Source organism: Helicoverpa zea, chromosome 6 (genome assembly GCF_022581195.2).
Source record: "Helicoverpa zea isolate HzStark_Cry1AcR chromosome 6, ilHelZeax1.1, whole genome shotgun sequence".
NCBI classification, from domain to species: domain Eukaryota; kingdom Metazoa; phylum Arthropoda; class Insecta; order Lepidoptera; family Noctuidae; genus Helicoverpa; species Helicoverpa zea.
Genome location: NC_061457.1, coordinates 1,991,450 through 2,005,164, shown reverse-complemented (window position 1 = coordinate 2,005,164; position 13,715 = coordinate 1,991,450). Strand labels below are relative to the sequence as shown.

Sequence of the window (13,715 nt, the reverse complement as noted above, 5' to 3'; positions counted from 1 at the left end):
TTTGGTCTACGTAGCAAGATCCCCCCTTGCGGTCCGAATGGGGGGTCTTTTAAGAGGGCGAGAAGACCAAGGTATACTGGTTTTAAAAGACAACAACGACGTGCCCGCTCAACCATTATTTCCACGTGATTAGGTATGTCAATGCCATGGATGTGAGATAATTTTTAAAAATAGGTGGAGTCAGGTGTAATATATTGTATATTATTCGGACTATTATGTTTTTATGCCGAAAGTTGAATGGAAGGATATTCTTTATCATGTTTTTTGTAACGATTTTTTTTTTTTGTAAAGCATAAAACTTAGACATCCGCTGAAACAGTCCCCAAAAGTATAAGTATTATTTATTCACATTTTATTTCCTAAAAACATGGCTAGAAATTAAAGAAACAACTAAGTACAGCTACATACGAACAAACATCAATTCTGTCAACATTCCTGTCTATATAGTACCAGACAGACCAACCACATTCTGGAAAAACTACTAGAAAACTGGAAAATATGATGTGAAAAATTCCCAATGGCTCTCAGCTCCCGTGATATATCTCTCTCGGTGCGTGCAGACGACGTCCAAGATTAACATGCCTGGATGTGGCAGGCCAGGAGTAATGCCGGCATTTATCATACGCCATGATATCTTTGAAAACAATTTTCTTATGGGAAATTTAGTTGGTGTTGGAAGGCGTTTTTTTTCTGTGGGATGAGTGTAATTTTGATTGTGTTTGATTTGGGGGAGGGTTGAATTAGTATGTTATGTGGTTTTGGATGGAATTATGATTTTGAAGAATTTTAAGCAGATAACTTCTTCTTAGTATGCTGTTACTTAAAATTATAATTACAAAGTGACCATCAGTCGAAACTCACTTTGATATTTAAAAAATCTAAAAAAAATGACAGGTGTATTATAATATGAAATCTCTCACCAATATCCTACCTTTTTTTTAACGACGAACGACTCTTACTGACTAAAAACCGTCGTGTTCCGTCGTAGGCCTTTAATGTACCAGGGCCGCGGTAACTCTTTCGAACAATCCCGCAGCCCCGACAGGCCTTGGCCCTAGCATTATAATGCTGAAGTTTGCATTTGTACGGATGTATGAGTATGAATATATGTATAGGTAATTTAGTTTACTTGATATAAAAAGCTTGATAAAAGTACTCACTTAATCAGAATATCAAATCGACTACCTTTTATATATAAGTGGGAAGTAGTTCCCTCGGGACGCGGATTAAATAGTGTTCGTTATATATTATCAATGAATTTACAACGAAATGACTCACCGCAGTAAATAATACCTACTTTATCAAGCAACGACCACCACCACACCGTCAAGGAAATCATAAAAACGTGACGTCACATAAAAGCCCTCATCGACGACCATCTCACCACGATGAAACAAATCAGTGCTGATACAAGCATTCAATATTCCCCCTTCAGGACAAGGGAACGCTTATCCCCCAATATTTCTATTGCCAAACGCGTCAAATGGGGACAATTGCAACCAAATTTATTAACGTGAATCAGCACTTTTGTATGACAGATTTATTTTTTCATCCCTGTATGGATTTTCGTTTAAGGTGACGAGTGTATCGTGTGAAGATGCCTTTAGCCGCAGGCTGTAATGTGTAGTATGTGCAATTCTTCTAAAATTGCTGACTCATATAATATAGGAGATTTTTCCAAAATACTTTGCACAGAAAAATTGCAGATGCTTACTAGGTATTTGTTATCATGAATGAGGATGTTATGACATATTTTGTAGATATTGAAGGAAAATGCGTTGTCGATCAACAATTTGTTTTATGTTTACCTAGTATTTTTTTCTCACATTCTCAGTAACCACACAGTTGTATTCTTAGTCAGTTCAGTCAGATCTGGAAACGTGGCAGGAAGAACAAAAAGAAGCAATAAAAATCCATTACACAAGCAAAGTTACAAAATAACTGAACACTGAAAATGTTAAGAGAAAAAGCTGTGTTCAGTTTTGTATTATTTTGGTACATAATCGTGACAGTTTCCATTGGTAGATTTTAGTGTTCGAGTCCATTTTAATTTTGATTATGATAATGATAACTTACATTTGTTTTTCACTATATTCTAACTATAAAAAACTACTAAACCACCACACAAAAAACAACCATCTTTAATTCAACTCGCATCCTATACGTCGTGATGTTATCGACATTTCAGCTGCGTCCGATAGGGTAGCGGGTTCGAGTCCCGACTTGTGCTGATAACACGGTGATGTAGGTGCGCGTGCCTCCGCATATGTTCCCAACATTACTGATAACAAATAAACATGCAGTTTTTTGTTACGCGAAAATCAACCTTATGCCATTGAGTTAAAGTTACAAATGGAAATTTGATTCCCTCAGCTTACATTATTTTGAGGTAGGTTTCAGAAAGACTTTGGTTAAGGTGATGAAATTTAATTTCTTTGTTAATGTTGATTGTTCTCAGCTGGTATGAGTTGACGGCTACGTACATACCAAGTTCGTATTTTAGTACTTTTATTTTTAGGCTTTGAAGAGAGATATGGAAAATGTAAGCTTTGTGCAAAAGTATGAAATAGGCTGTTGAATCATACAGATTTTTTTGTATTTTCTCTTGTTACTATTGTTAATTATATAGGTACTTCGATTACCCCTTATGTAAGCAAATGCAATTAAAAACTTCAAAAATTATTTGAGAGTAGGTTGGAAGTATATTATAGCCTATTAAAATCAGTTAACTTGCAATAATAAACTTTTGTATCAATAACAAAGAAAACTCAAAATTTAATTAAAAGACATTAAAAACCTTTCTAAAATATTCATCTCATAAATCATTTCCGCGTCACGAACTTTAGTTGACTAAATAACTATTTTTAATAGCCGTTATTTACAAGGGGGCTCTTAATAGTCAATAAAGTGATAATTACTGGGGTCTGTCGATGATCAATCATCATTATGAGAGTCAACTGTTGGTGAAAGGAGGGGTGGGGAAAAAATGTTTTTTTTTTAATAGGTACATAATACAGTACATATATTGTTTATTTACATCTTGCGTGGTATACTGAATTGGCATCTAGAATAGTAGCATATAAATGGTTAAGCATAAGCTAAAGTCAATCTTTGGTTTGACCAACTTAACACAAAAATAACGATAACTTTCCCCAAAGTAATTTTTGCATTTTGGTTTTATTTTTCAAATCTCTTGCATTACGGAATTAAATATGTAGAGATAGTTTGATTTTGTAAAGGCTTGTAAGATTTGTGATTTGGAAATACAGACAGTGGGCAGTATTAGAAAAAGCATTTCACTGAATAAATATCAATTTTACGGCAAAGACATGAAAAAGATGAGTAATTCATCCCACATTAATTAAACAACAGAAAACAAAATCACATACCAATTACAAACTGACAAACAAACTATTTTACGATCACATTCCTTAACAAACTAATGACTAAATCATACGCAAGTTAACCGTTCACTGCGCGCCGATCTTATTAACCCTTTGTTGCGAAGGGTCGCTAAGACCCAGCTGCCGAAGAAACTACCCAACTGATATATGGGGGAATTAATACCCACTTAAGTTTAAGTCTTCCGAATCCATTGTAAGGGAAATATCAAGTTTGAAGGAAGTGACAATATGGGCGAAAGGATTTTGTTGTAAATTGGCAATTTATGGATTGGTGTACTAATTGCTAAGTATTTAATTCTGAGAGATCTCGATCTCTTGATATGTTAATAAATGTATCATATTCAGATACTTAATCTATCTATACATATAATAAAATGATAGGAAAGTCAAAACTGTACATTGAATATTTTTTAAAAAGAATACTTGGAGGGTGATCTATTATCGATTCTGAACCCAAATATATAGTTTTTAGAATTTTTGTCTGTTTGTCTGTTTGTCTGTTTGTCTGTATGTTTGGTCTCACTGAACTCGAAAAGTACTGCATAGATTTAAATCAAATTTTGCATGAATATTACCTGGGAGCCTGTTCAACATATAGGATATATATTATCACGCTATCACCTACGGGGGATGAGCAATGAACGATAATTTCTGTTAACGTTTCTGCAACAGCGGGTGCAATAATGACACATATTTGAATGTTGAACTTTGTAAGTTTATCGGCCTATTATCTATCTTTACATAAAAAATAACGCTTTTATAAGTAACTTGAGCAAAAAACTGAATTTAAAGAAATGATATCCTAAAATTATAGATGAAGAAAATCATGCAGAAACAGATGTGCCATAAAACTGGTAGTAGGTAAAATATCAATGAAAACAGACTTCACTTTGTCATGGTATGTTCTTACTTTCAAGAAAAAAATATATGACAACTTGTGTATTTTGCTACTATAAAAACACTACAAGAAATATCAGCGCATCATCAGGGACATTTTTATAATTCTTTCACCATTAGAAAGCTACATTATCTGCGAGTAACATAGGGTATATTTTATCCCGGTGCGGGCAGTAGTTCCCATGGGAAGCGGTACCCACGTCCCGAAGAAATTATGAACTTCCCCACATTCTTAAAAAGTCTACATATGTTGTTCTGACATAATATAAGCTATACCTCTCATAAACATGAATATCCATTCATTTCATCCAATAACAAACATGCATCACACTGAAAGTGCATTGCGAGTCTAAGATTTTATTATTATAAAAAAAACATTGTAATTAATATTCAAACATCCTTAAAAATAAGTTCCTGGTTTTAATATATTACATTATTTTGAATTCACTTACATATAAATAGAAGGTCCTTATTAATACACTTTTTGAGTAATAAAAAATGTAGGCAAAATACGACCGAAAACATTGTGTCACTTCTAAAATTAACATCAATGGGAATAACTACCTGTCACAATATGTCAACAAGATGTCAACAGAAGACAAGAGTTCGTTCGTTCTGAAAACGTACAAATTACGCGTCGCAGGCCAGAGACATACTTGCTTTCAACTCCTGATCACAAATCATCGAGCTAAGAATTATATCACAAATACACCGTTTACAATTACGAACAGTCACAGTCAGACCCACGGACTGAGTCTAAAAAAACATCTTTTATATAGCTACGTTTATATCATTTATATTATTCAGTTACTAAGACAGAATTACTATCAAACGTGTTTAAGCTAAATGTTCTATTAGTTTTTGCAAACATACATTCCCAACTCTGATCTCATGGAGGTGGCGCCCGGATCTCACCACTGTGCGGACTGTGCGACCTATCGCACCCGGCCCCGGTTTAAACCATGATCTGGAGCGAGAAGAAATGGGATGACAAAGAATGAGGCGGCGGAGCGACTGAAAATTCCCAACTCTCATTCCAGCCACTGCGGTAAGACACCACGAAAGCCGGATGTCGAGAGACGACTCCCGGCCACCGTAGGCGTGAGCGATTAGTTTTGAGTGGGTCATCGACCTTCCGGCTTCTGGGAGACCCGTTATTTCACGCGCCCCTCGAGGAGATTCAGCAAACCCCTGTGAGGCCCACTAGGGCCAAAGCCTGACACTCCCTCACACTGCTCAAACTGATGGCTGAGAATTACGTAACTTTCCAGGATGCCATGCAACGTGTTTCAAATGCCCAGGCCTTTGGGAGCTTGGTAATCCTTTTCTCCACCTTAACTTGAGTTTTGTGGTACATGAACAAATTAGAATAGTAATGAATTAGGTCATCATCATCACGTATTTACCAACTCTTAATGTTCATCATGCACACCCGCTTCTCTAACTTTATTGAAGGATCACTAAAATTGTTTCAGTTAGTTTAACTACGCTACTATAGCCCGTTGTCAAACCTTTTAATATCAATTCTGTAGAAGTGTGAATATCGAATGTGTAGTATATCGAATTTCCGTTTGTGCATTGCACAAAAACCATCGTTATGATTTTCGAGAAGTCAAAAGAGTCGGCTGGCTAAGAATTATATTCATCGTTGGTTAATTGAATACATTTTCAGAAACCACAATAGCAGTAGGAATCAAAGCGAATGATCGCTTCATAGAGCTCTGATTTTCTCGAGGCGATCAAGTCAGTTCATATTCATATTCATATTCATATTTATTTGCATACCATAAAGTTATAAAGATGTTACAAGGGGCTTAAAGCTAGGTACATATTATGGACCCTGTTAGGGTACAGCAAAAGAAGGCTAGAAAGTCTAATTACAGTAGTAGATGCAATAGTAGATTAGGAAAACACAAGTTATTCATTCGACTATCTTTTTATCGTCAAGGTATTCTTTGACGCTATAGTAGCATTTGCTTAGGAGAAGTTTTTTCAATTTGTTTGCAAATATATGTGTCTTTTTTTTTCTTCTGGTTCTGGTCTGTTCGCTCATCAGATCTTTGAAAGCGGTTCGATGATAATATACTGTTGTCCTGTTTACCTACGTGTGACACATAATATGGTATTTAAACGTCCTCCGCAAGAGAGCGAACGTTTGTGCTATTTATAAAGACGAAATTTTACCGTTGTGCAGTAGTGACGCACAGTATACACAGCACTTATGTTTCTTCTGATCTGCTGGCTCCACCAAGAAATGACAAATTGCGAGCGTACATTTTGAAAATCTTGGAAGAACTGCAGGCTTCAAGTGCCAACACACGAATTGGACTTACTCTCTCGGACGTATACTTTACCTGATCGTGAACTAATGCAAACATTTCGGTGGAATTCCAACATAACATAGTGAGTGAGTGCACAGAAAATCCCCAAAATACAAGTAGTGAAACTATGCGCTTGCCTGATGACTCAGTCATCAACCACCCAGCTATTCCTCAATTGTGTGGGTGTTGGCTTCCAGTCAAACCGAATCTTTTTGAGTACCAATGTTTACTTGGAGTGCCTATCTGATCTCTTCAACCCAGTGAACTAGACACCGCGTTATCCGTGGTAAGTAAAACTGTTTGACAGACTTTCTGGCTCCTGATTTGTCGCAGCTGCTGCAGAAAATGTACAAATGACAACTTTGTCAGACCTTTGTTTTATGTGAGAATTACGGAATAATTTTCCAAATCGGTTGACTAGATCCAGAGATTTCCTCAACGTCACAAACTTTACTTCTTTTGTTTAGATAAATAGTCACACACCGTCGACACCACCTTGATTGATCAACCCGTGCTGCTGCTAAGTGGTAATCCTAATTATATTGTTATGTAAAAGAATACACCTACGCTACGGCATAAGTAGTATTTTGACAATTCCAAATTGCCCACGCAGACGAAGTCGCGGGCAACAGCTAGTTATAAAATAAATATCTGTTTTTGGTATCGGTTACTAACTAAAATAGAAGCCTCTCCCCACTATCTACACTCACATTTGAACTTTTCTTTTAGTATAAAAAAGGATTAAAAAACAAAACCTAAACACAGCAAGTACCTCTATATAAGAGTATGTAACCCACTAAAATTCTAGGCCTCCGTTCAAGAATGTACATTTACGTAGCCCAAATAATTTGTAAAACACAATAAGACTGCTATCACAAAAATAAAAACAAAATTGTTTTTACTTACGTCAGATCTATGTGCTGTTTGTAGTAATTTATTATACATACCTGAAAACAAAAGGAAATAAAATTAGTACAACTGTTTCGAGAAAGGAAAATATAACCTAAATAAAATCTAGCCTAGCTTAATGGTTACCTCTGAATTTATTACTGCGACCTACGTAGGTAAAGGAAATTATTATTTTTATGGCTATTGTAGTTTAGAGAAATTGCTAGATTATTCTACAATTTCGTATCGTCATAAATCAAACATGATAATCAAAGATAAAAAAAGCAATCTTTATTATGATTTCAAAGACCATTACAAGAAAAATACATTTATATTTTACGTACTTGACAGAATATTTTTACAGAGCACACTATTAACTACGTAAAAATGAACGTAACAAAGAAGAACCAAAATTTATTCTTAAAAGTATCCAATATTTCTCAAATCCCAAATCTAACCATTCTATCTATCTTCAACCTACAGCATTCAAACTTACAGGTATTCAAAACATCTCACTACTAAAATTAACAACACATCCAGCAAATATTAGGTACAAGCATATCTCATACACGTTCCATTAATCGATCCGAACCAGGCTTAATTCCTGAGCCAATAATATCTTGAGAATTAATACTATGTTGGTTGCGGCAACCAAGTGGGTCGGAACTACCCCCGCGGTTAGTTAAGGGTTAAAGCTTGGCGAAATAGACCGACTTGTTTGTATGTATGTATTGGTAAATGTAGATGTTTGTTTATTAGTGTTGATATTTGGTATTAAACATGGTGGTTTCGGTTGAATAAATAAGGAAATACCTTCCTTCCGTAGGTGAAGTTATGTTCGTTTTATGAGTAGGGTCCAATTATTTATTAGAATTTATTATACTCAAAACACTTTAGGCATTGCATCTAAAAACTGCTAATTTATTTATTACACATATTCAAAATCATTATAGGAATTTTTCAATTCAATAAAATATAGTGTGATCATAGTTTCATTTATTAACTTTTTATAACACAAAAGTACATGGCAGTTTTTGTGTACTCAGAAAACACACACATCACAAATTTTACTAACGTAAAACCAAATATATGATGTGACAAAGTGTTATAAATTACATAGAAATATAATAGAAGGACAATTTATAAGTATTTACATATTACTTAACTAAAATTACAGCGTTTAGATCAAAGAGAAGGTCTCTATAACAATAAGCTGTGATAACCTTTGTCATGGAAGACAATGTCATCTACTCCTTTGAGAATGTTCGGTTATAATTTACGTGTACTTAAATACCTTTTATATTATGTATCTAGCGTTTTTAAATATGAATTTGTGGTACCATTGTATAAGTTATAGCGCTTAGTACTGTTTGGCGTTTACGCTTTACGACGCAGCGTCAGCATTTTGTCAAATAAACTTGAATATTTAATAGGTACTGCAGTGATCTTGGTACTCAATCTTTGTATTTTTTCTTAAGTTAGCTTGTCACTAAACGAGGCAACGGTACGAGATTACAACATGTAAAAAAGTGTCAATTTGCATTACCAAAAAATCTTTAACATCCGATACCGAGTCATAGATAACCAACCCTAAAAAACAAATGACTGCATAAAACGCCGCGAATGTCTCAAATGCACATTTCAGTGACTATACCTGAAGAAAAAAGTATCTGTAATCATAAAACATCATCATAAACCCGAGCGTTTTCAACTAAAAGTGAGGTGACTTTATTAGAATGATTTTTATAGTAACCCCCACCCCGTAATATTGTCCCCACAAATCGAAATAGCTGGATTTACGAGCACACGTCAAATTTGATACCTCCGCAATTTTGGCAGCGTTTTACTGTTAATCATAAATGAGGAAATTTAATTAAGACGGTTCTTGATGGTTTATGTAAGTTTCAGTGTGGTAATTTTAAAGTATGGTTAGAGTTTCAGGTGTTTATTAAAGTAGGTTTTGATGTCAAGAGCAGGCAGAATTCAGGCAGGTAGAATATGGCAGAATTCAGAGGATATGATGAATAATAAGGCAACGGCATTACTATTGTAATGTGTCACTTACAGCCTATATCTCCAAAAACATGGAATAAAACCGACAAACAAATACATATTATCACTATTACATCAAACTTTATCTATTAACGCACTTTCTCACTAGTTTGTCTTCTAGATGACCTACCTACATGGATATAAAATCATGTGAAGTAACACGTCATTCAGTCCGATTTACGGAAGCAAAGATTCCGATAGCGAAATCATCATAAGTATCTTTACAACACAATTTCTGACATGACCGATAAAGATAATGTCTATGCTTCAGATAAACTAGAAAATCTCGAGTGGCTTAAAATGTACTTATTCCTCAGTTACTTTCAAATTGCACTGAACTACACACGTTCACCAAAATGACGGTTCTAACCGAAAACGAAACAAGAAGCAAAGTGTATCGCAGAAAAACAAAAAAGTGTCTGCAAAAAACATGCACCATGGATCTTGTGAAGAAAAGACTGCCAGTCATAGGATGGTTGCCAAAGTATAAAACTGAATATTTCATTCAAGATGTCATAGCTGGAATCACAGTGGGATTAACTGCCATTCCTCAAGGTATAGCGTATGCAGTGATTGCAGGATTGTCGCCCGAATATGGATTGTACGCATCATTGACCTCCGGAATAATCTACGTCATTTTTGGGAGCTGTTACAATGTCACTGTTGGACCTACTGCTATTCTGGCTGCCATGACTGCTAAATACGTTGCCGATTACTCAGCAGACTTCGCCATCCTCACCGCATTTTTATCAGGAACTTTCGTATTTATTTTGGGCATCCTTAACCTCGGCTTTCTAGTCGAGTTTATATCGATGCCAGTCATCAGTGGCTTCACAACTGCCGCTGCTCTGCAAATTGCAGCATCACAACTAAAGTCTTTCTTCGGGTTGGCAGGTCCATCAGGAAATTTCTTTTCCGAGTCAATTCAGAACTTTATTACCAACATAACGACAGCAAGACTATGGGAAGCCGTACTGAGCACTGGGACTATAATCATGCTGATATTTCTAAAGAAACTGGGAGAAGGTTGCAAGCGTACTGACAGCTTTGGCAAACAAATGAGATGGTTCATATCGTTGTCAAGAAATGCCGTCGTCGTGGTCGTTGGAATGATGATTGTCTACTTACTAAAAGTAACTTTAGGTACTGAACCATTGCTGATAATTGGTGATATTGGGAGTGGGCTGCCTGAATTCCGTTGGCCACCATTTAGTACAATGGTTGGCAATCAAACATACAGTTTTACTGACATGATAGAAGTACTAGGAGTACAGTCGTTTGTGATACCTTTTGTAACCATTTTGGAAACTGTGGCTATTGCTAAGGCCTTTGCTGAAGCTGGAAGGATTGATGCTACTCAAGAAATGATTGCCATTGGACTTTGTAATATTGTTGGATCTTTTGGACAGAGTATGCCCATAACTGGCTCTTTTACAAGAACAGCACTGAACCACGTGTCTGGTGTGAAGACACCAGCAGGTGGAATAACCAAGGTTCTGCTTCTGATCGTGGCTCTAACATTACTGACTTCGACCTTCTATTACATACCAAAGGCATCGTTGGCTGGTCTTATTATAACAGCTATGTTTTCCATGATCGATTACCAAATATTTGCGAACTTGTGGAGGAATAGTTTAAAAGATTTCGTGTTGCTGCTGGTAACGATGATAGTGTGTTTATTTGCTGGATTGGAGTATGGAATCATAACTGGAGTTTTGATTGAGGCTTTGTTGTTATTGTATAACGTTGCAAGACCTACGGTAGAAGTTCATAAGATGAAATGTGAGAAGGGAGAACTGATGGTCGTATCTCTATGTGAGAATGTGTCATACTGTGCAGCTGAACATGTCCGCCAGCGAGTTATGAAGGCATCTTATATTGGTACCAGCACACCAGTCGTTGTAGATGGAGCAAATTTAAGGAAACTAGATTACACAGCAGCCTACAATCTCATGGCCATCATAAAAGATTTGGATAAGACACATCAAATTTTGCTCTTGAATTTCAATGTCGAATTGAAGAGGTTGTGTTTAGATATCGATTCTAGATTCGATACTAAGTTTGTTTATGCTGCAAGTCCTTTAGAATTGACTGACGTTTTTCCAAAAGATGTGTGATTGTTGAAAGTTGAAATAGTAACCAATGGATAAGGTGGAAAATAAGCAATTACAGCTGTATAAAAATAATAATCGAAGGAGGAAAAAAACATATAAATCATCATTGAATATGATATACTTATGAATTGATTTGTGTTTGTGTGCCAAAATATAGATATTATCTTTAAGGAAGATTCAGTAAGAAGAATAAAGATTTGCATCTGTATTGTTACATCATGATTGTAATAGAGATTATAAGATAAGATTGTATGACATGTCACACGTTTTTATGATATAAGTTTGATGTCATTTTGTGTTACTAGTTTAAATAGTATAATTACCTATGATTATAATAAACTTTACGTTTAGGAATTAGTTACAGACTGAGTGAAAGCAATGCGACTTAAAATTACCTACGAAATATTTTTGGAAAAGTCCAGTTAATCTTATCATGGTTTCAGTGTCAAGATTGTCTGGAAAATAAATATAAAAAAAAAATACGACCAATCTTTTTATTTAAGACATCATATCTATTGTAATACCGTAATAATGTCATACTCTTTGGTATAACTAAATCTTTTCAGTCTTTTCACAACGGCGGTTTTTCAGAGCAAAATTGAACGGCTTGTATGGGCGACGTGGTGTTTCAAACAATTGACAAGTGCTATAATAAAATTAAATATTAGTTTAAAAAACGAAAAAAACGCTTGTCATGTATTGTCACCAGAACTCAGAGCGTGTGCAAAATTTTATCCTAATCGAAGACCGGGAAGTGTGTCAAATTAAGATTCTAAGATTTTCTTACATACATAGTTACAAGTGAAGCCAATATAAGCGTGTTAAAAACCGCGTGAAAAAACCTAGTGGGAAGCCTACTCGGAAAATCCACCAGTGTGAAAAGGCCGTGATCTAAATATCTTTAAATAAACGAAACAGGCTTTAAATAAACACTTGAAAACGGATTAAGTTTCAAGTGTGCTGAAAACATAGGCTTTTCCCTTCATGATGCGTTGACACGCTGAAATGCTTTTTTTTGTATTTCTGGTACATTAGCACTAACATAAAGCTTACACTTTCGAGACTGATCAAACATAGTTTCAAATGAGTAAGTAATATTCCGCGTCCCGTACTATAAATTTTGGGCACCCGAAAAGTACGTAGTCTTTCGATGGTAAATGGGCTATCTAAAATATTTTTTTTAAACAAAAAAAATACCTAGTGACTTGACGGCTAATGAGGCCTAACCTTATTTAATAAACCTATAAGTATATGACTGTACACATTCTTACGGTAGTGTTATTACTTTACTGTATTTTTGACTTCGCTATACTACGGTCCTATTTAAAATACATGTATACAACGTTATTTTTTGTTTGTGCGAAACCTGAATATAGTTTGTTCAGAATCAGTAACTGAATCGATTCCAGTAGTTTTTACACCATGTTATATTTTTTCCCAAAATTATCTAAAAAACTTTGAATGTTGGACACCACAAATAGGTATTTATTCTCGCACAAAAAAGGTCACGGCGAGTTCATAGCGGGCGCGAGCGCACAGTGCTATCGCCTTGCGCGGCATGTGTGCGTTTTGTGGTGATTATGTATTTTTACGGACAGTCCCGTAACTTAACAAGCTTATAACTTTATGATTTTTCATGATACCGTTTTGAAATTTCGTACATAGATTCTTTACATAAAAATACTAGATAGGTGTATCAGGTTTCGCATAAACAAAAAATAACGTTGTATAATAAGCGTATAAAGAAATCCACGTTCACAATATAAACGCATTACATATCTTGCATAATTGGATTAGTCCCTAAATTAACAGCCATAAAGGCGAAATTCCTTTAAAATTCATATAATAAGTAATCGCTTTTCAGAATATTGCCGGGTCGTTTTAAATTTGTTATTTTGGACGAGTACCAACGTTAAGAGTATAGAGAGGATACGAGATCACTTTTATTCATTGGCAAAGTACTGTCGGATATAGAAGTCTTTTCATGAATATTTTAATACAGATTTGCCTTAAAAACAAAAATGGTTCGGAAATAAATG

The 13,715-nt window shown here is 35.3% G+C and overlaps 2 protein-coding genes across 5 annotated transcripts in view; one reads left to right on the top strand and one right to left on the bottom strand.

The window, feature by feature from the left end:
* The window catches only part of LOC124631054, a 371,162-nt gene that overhangs the window by 193,618 nt on the left and 163,829 nt on the right, over nucleotides 1-13,715 (bottom strand). The gene's annotated exons all lie outside the window — the stretch shown is intronic.
* Nucleotides 9,884-12,200, top strand: LOC124631055 (sodium-independent sulfate anion transporter-like). Its single transcript, XM_047165182.1, has one exon. The coding sequence runs from the start codon at nucleotides 9,919-9,921 to the stop codon at nucleotides 11,677-11,679; it is 1,761 nt and encodes a 586-aa protein (XP_047021138.1). The 5' UTR covers nucleotides 9,884-9,918; the 3' UTR covers nucleotides 11,680-12,200.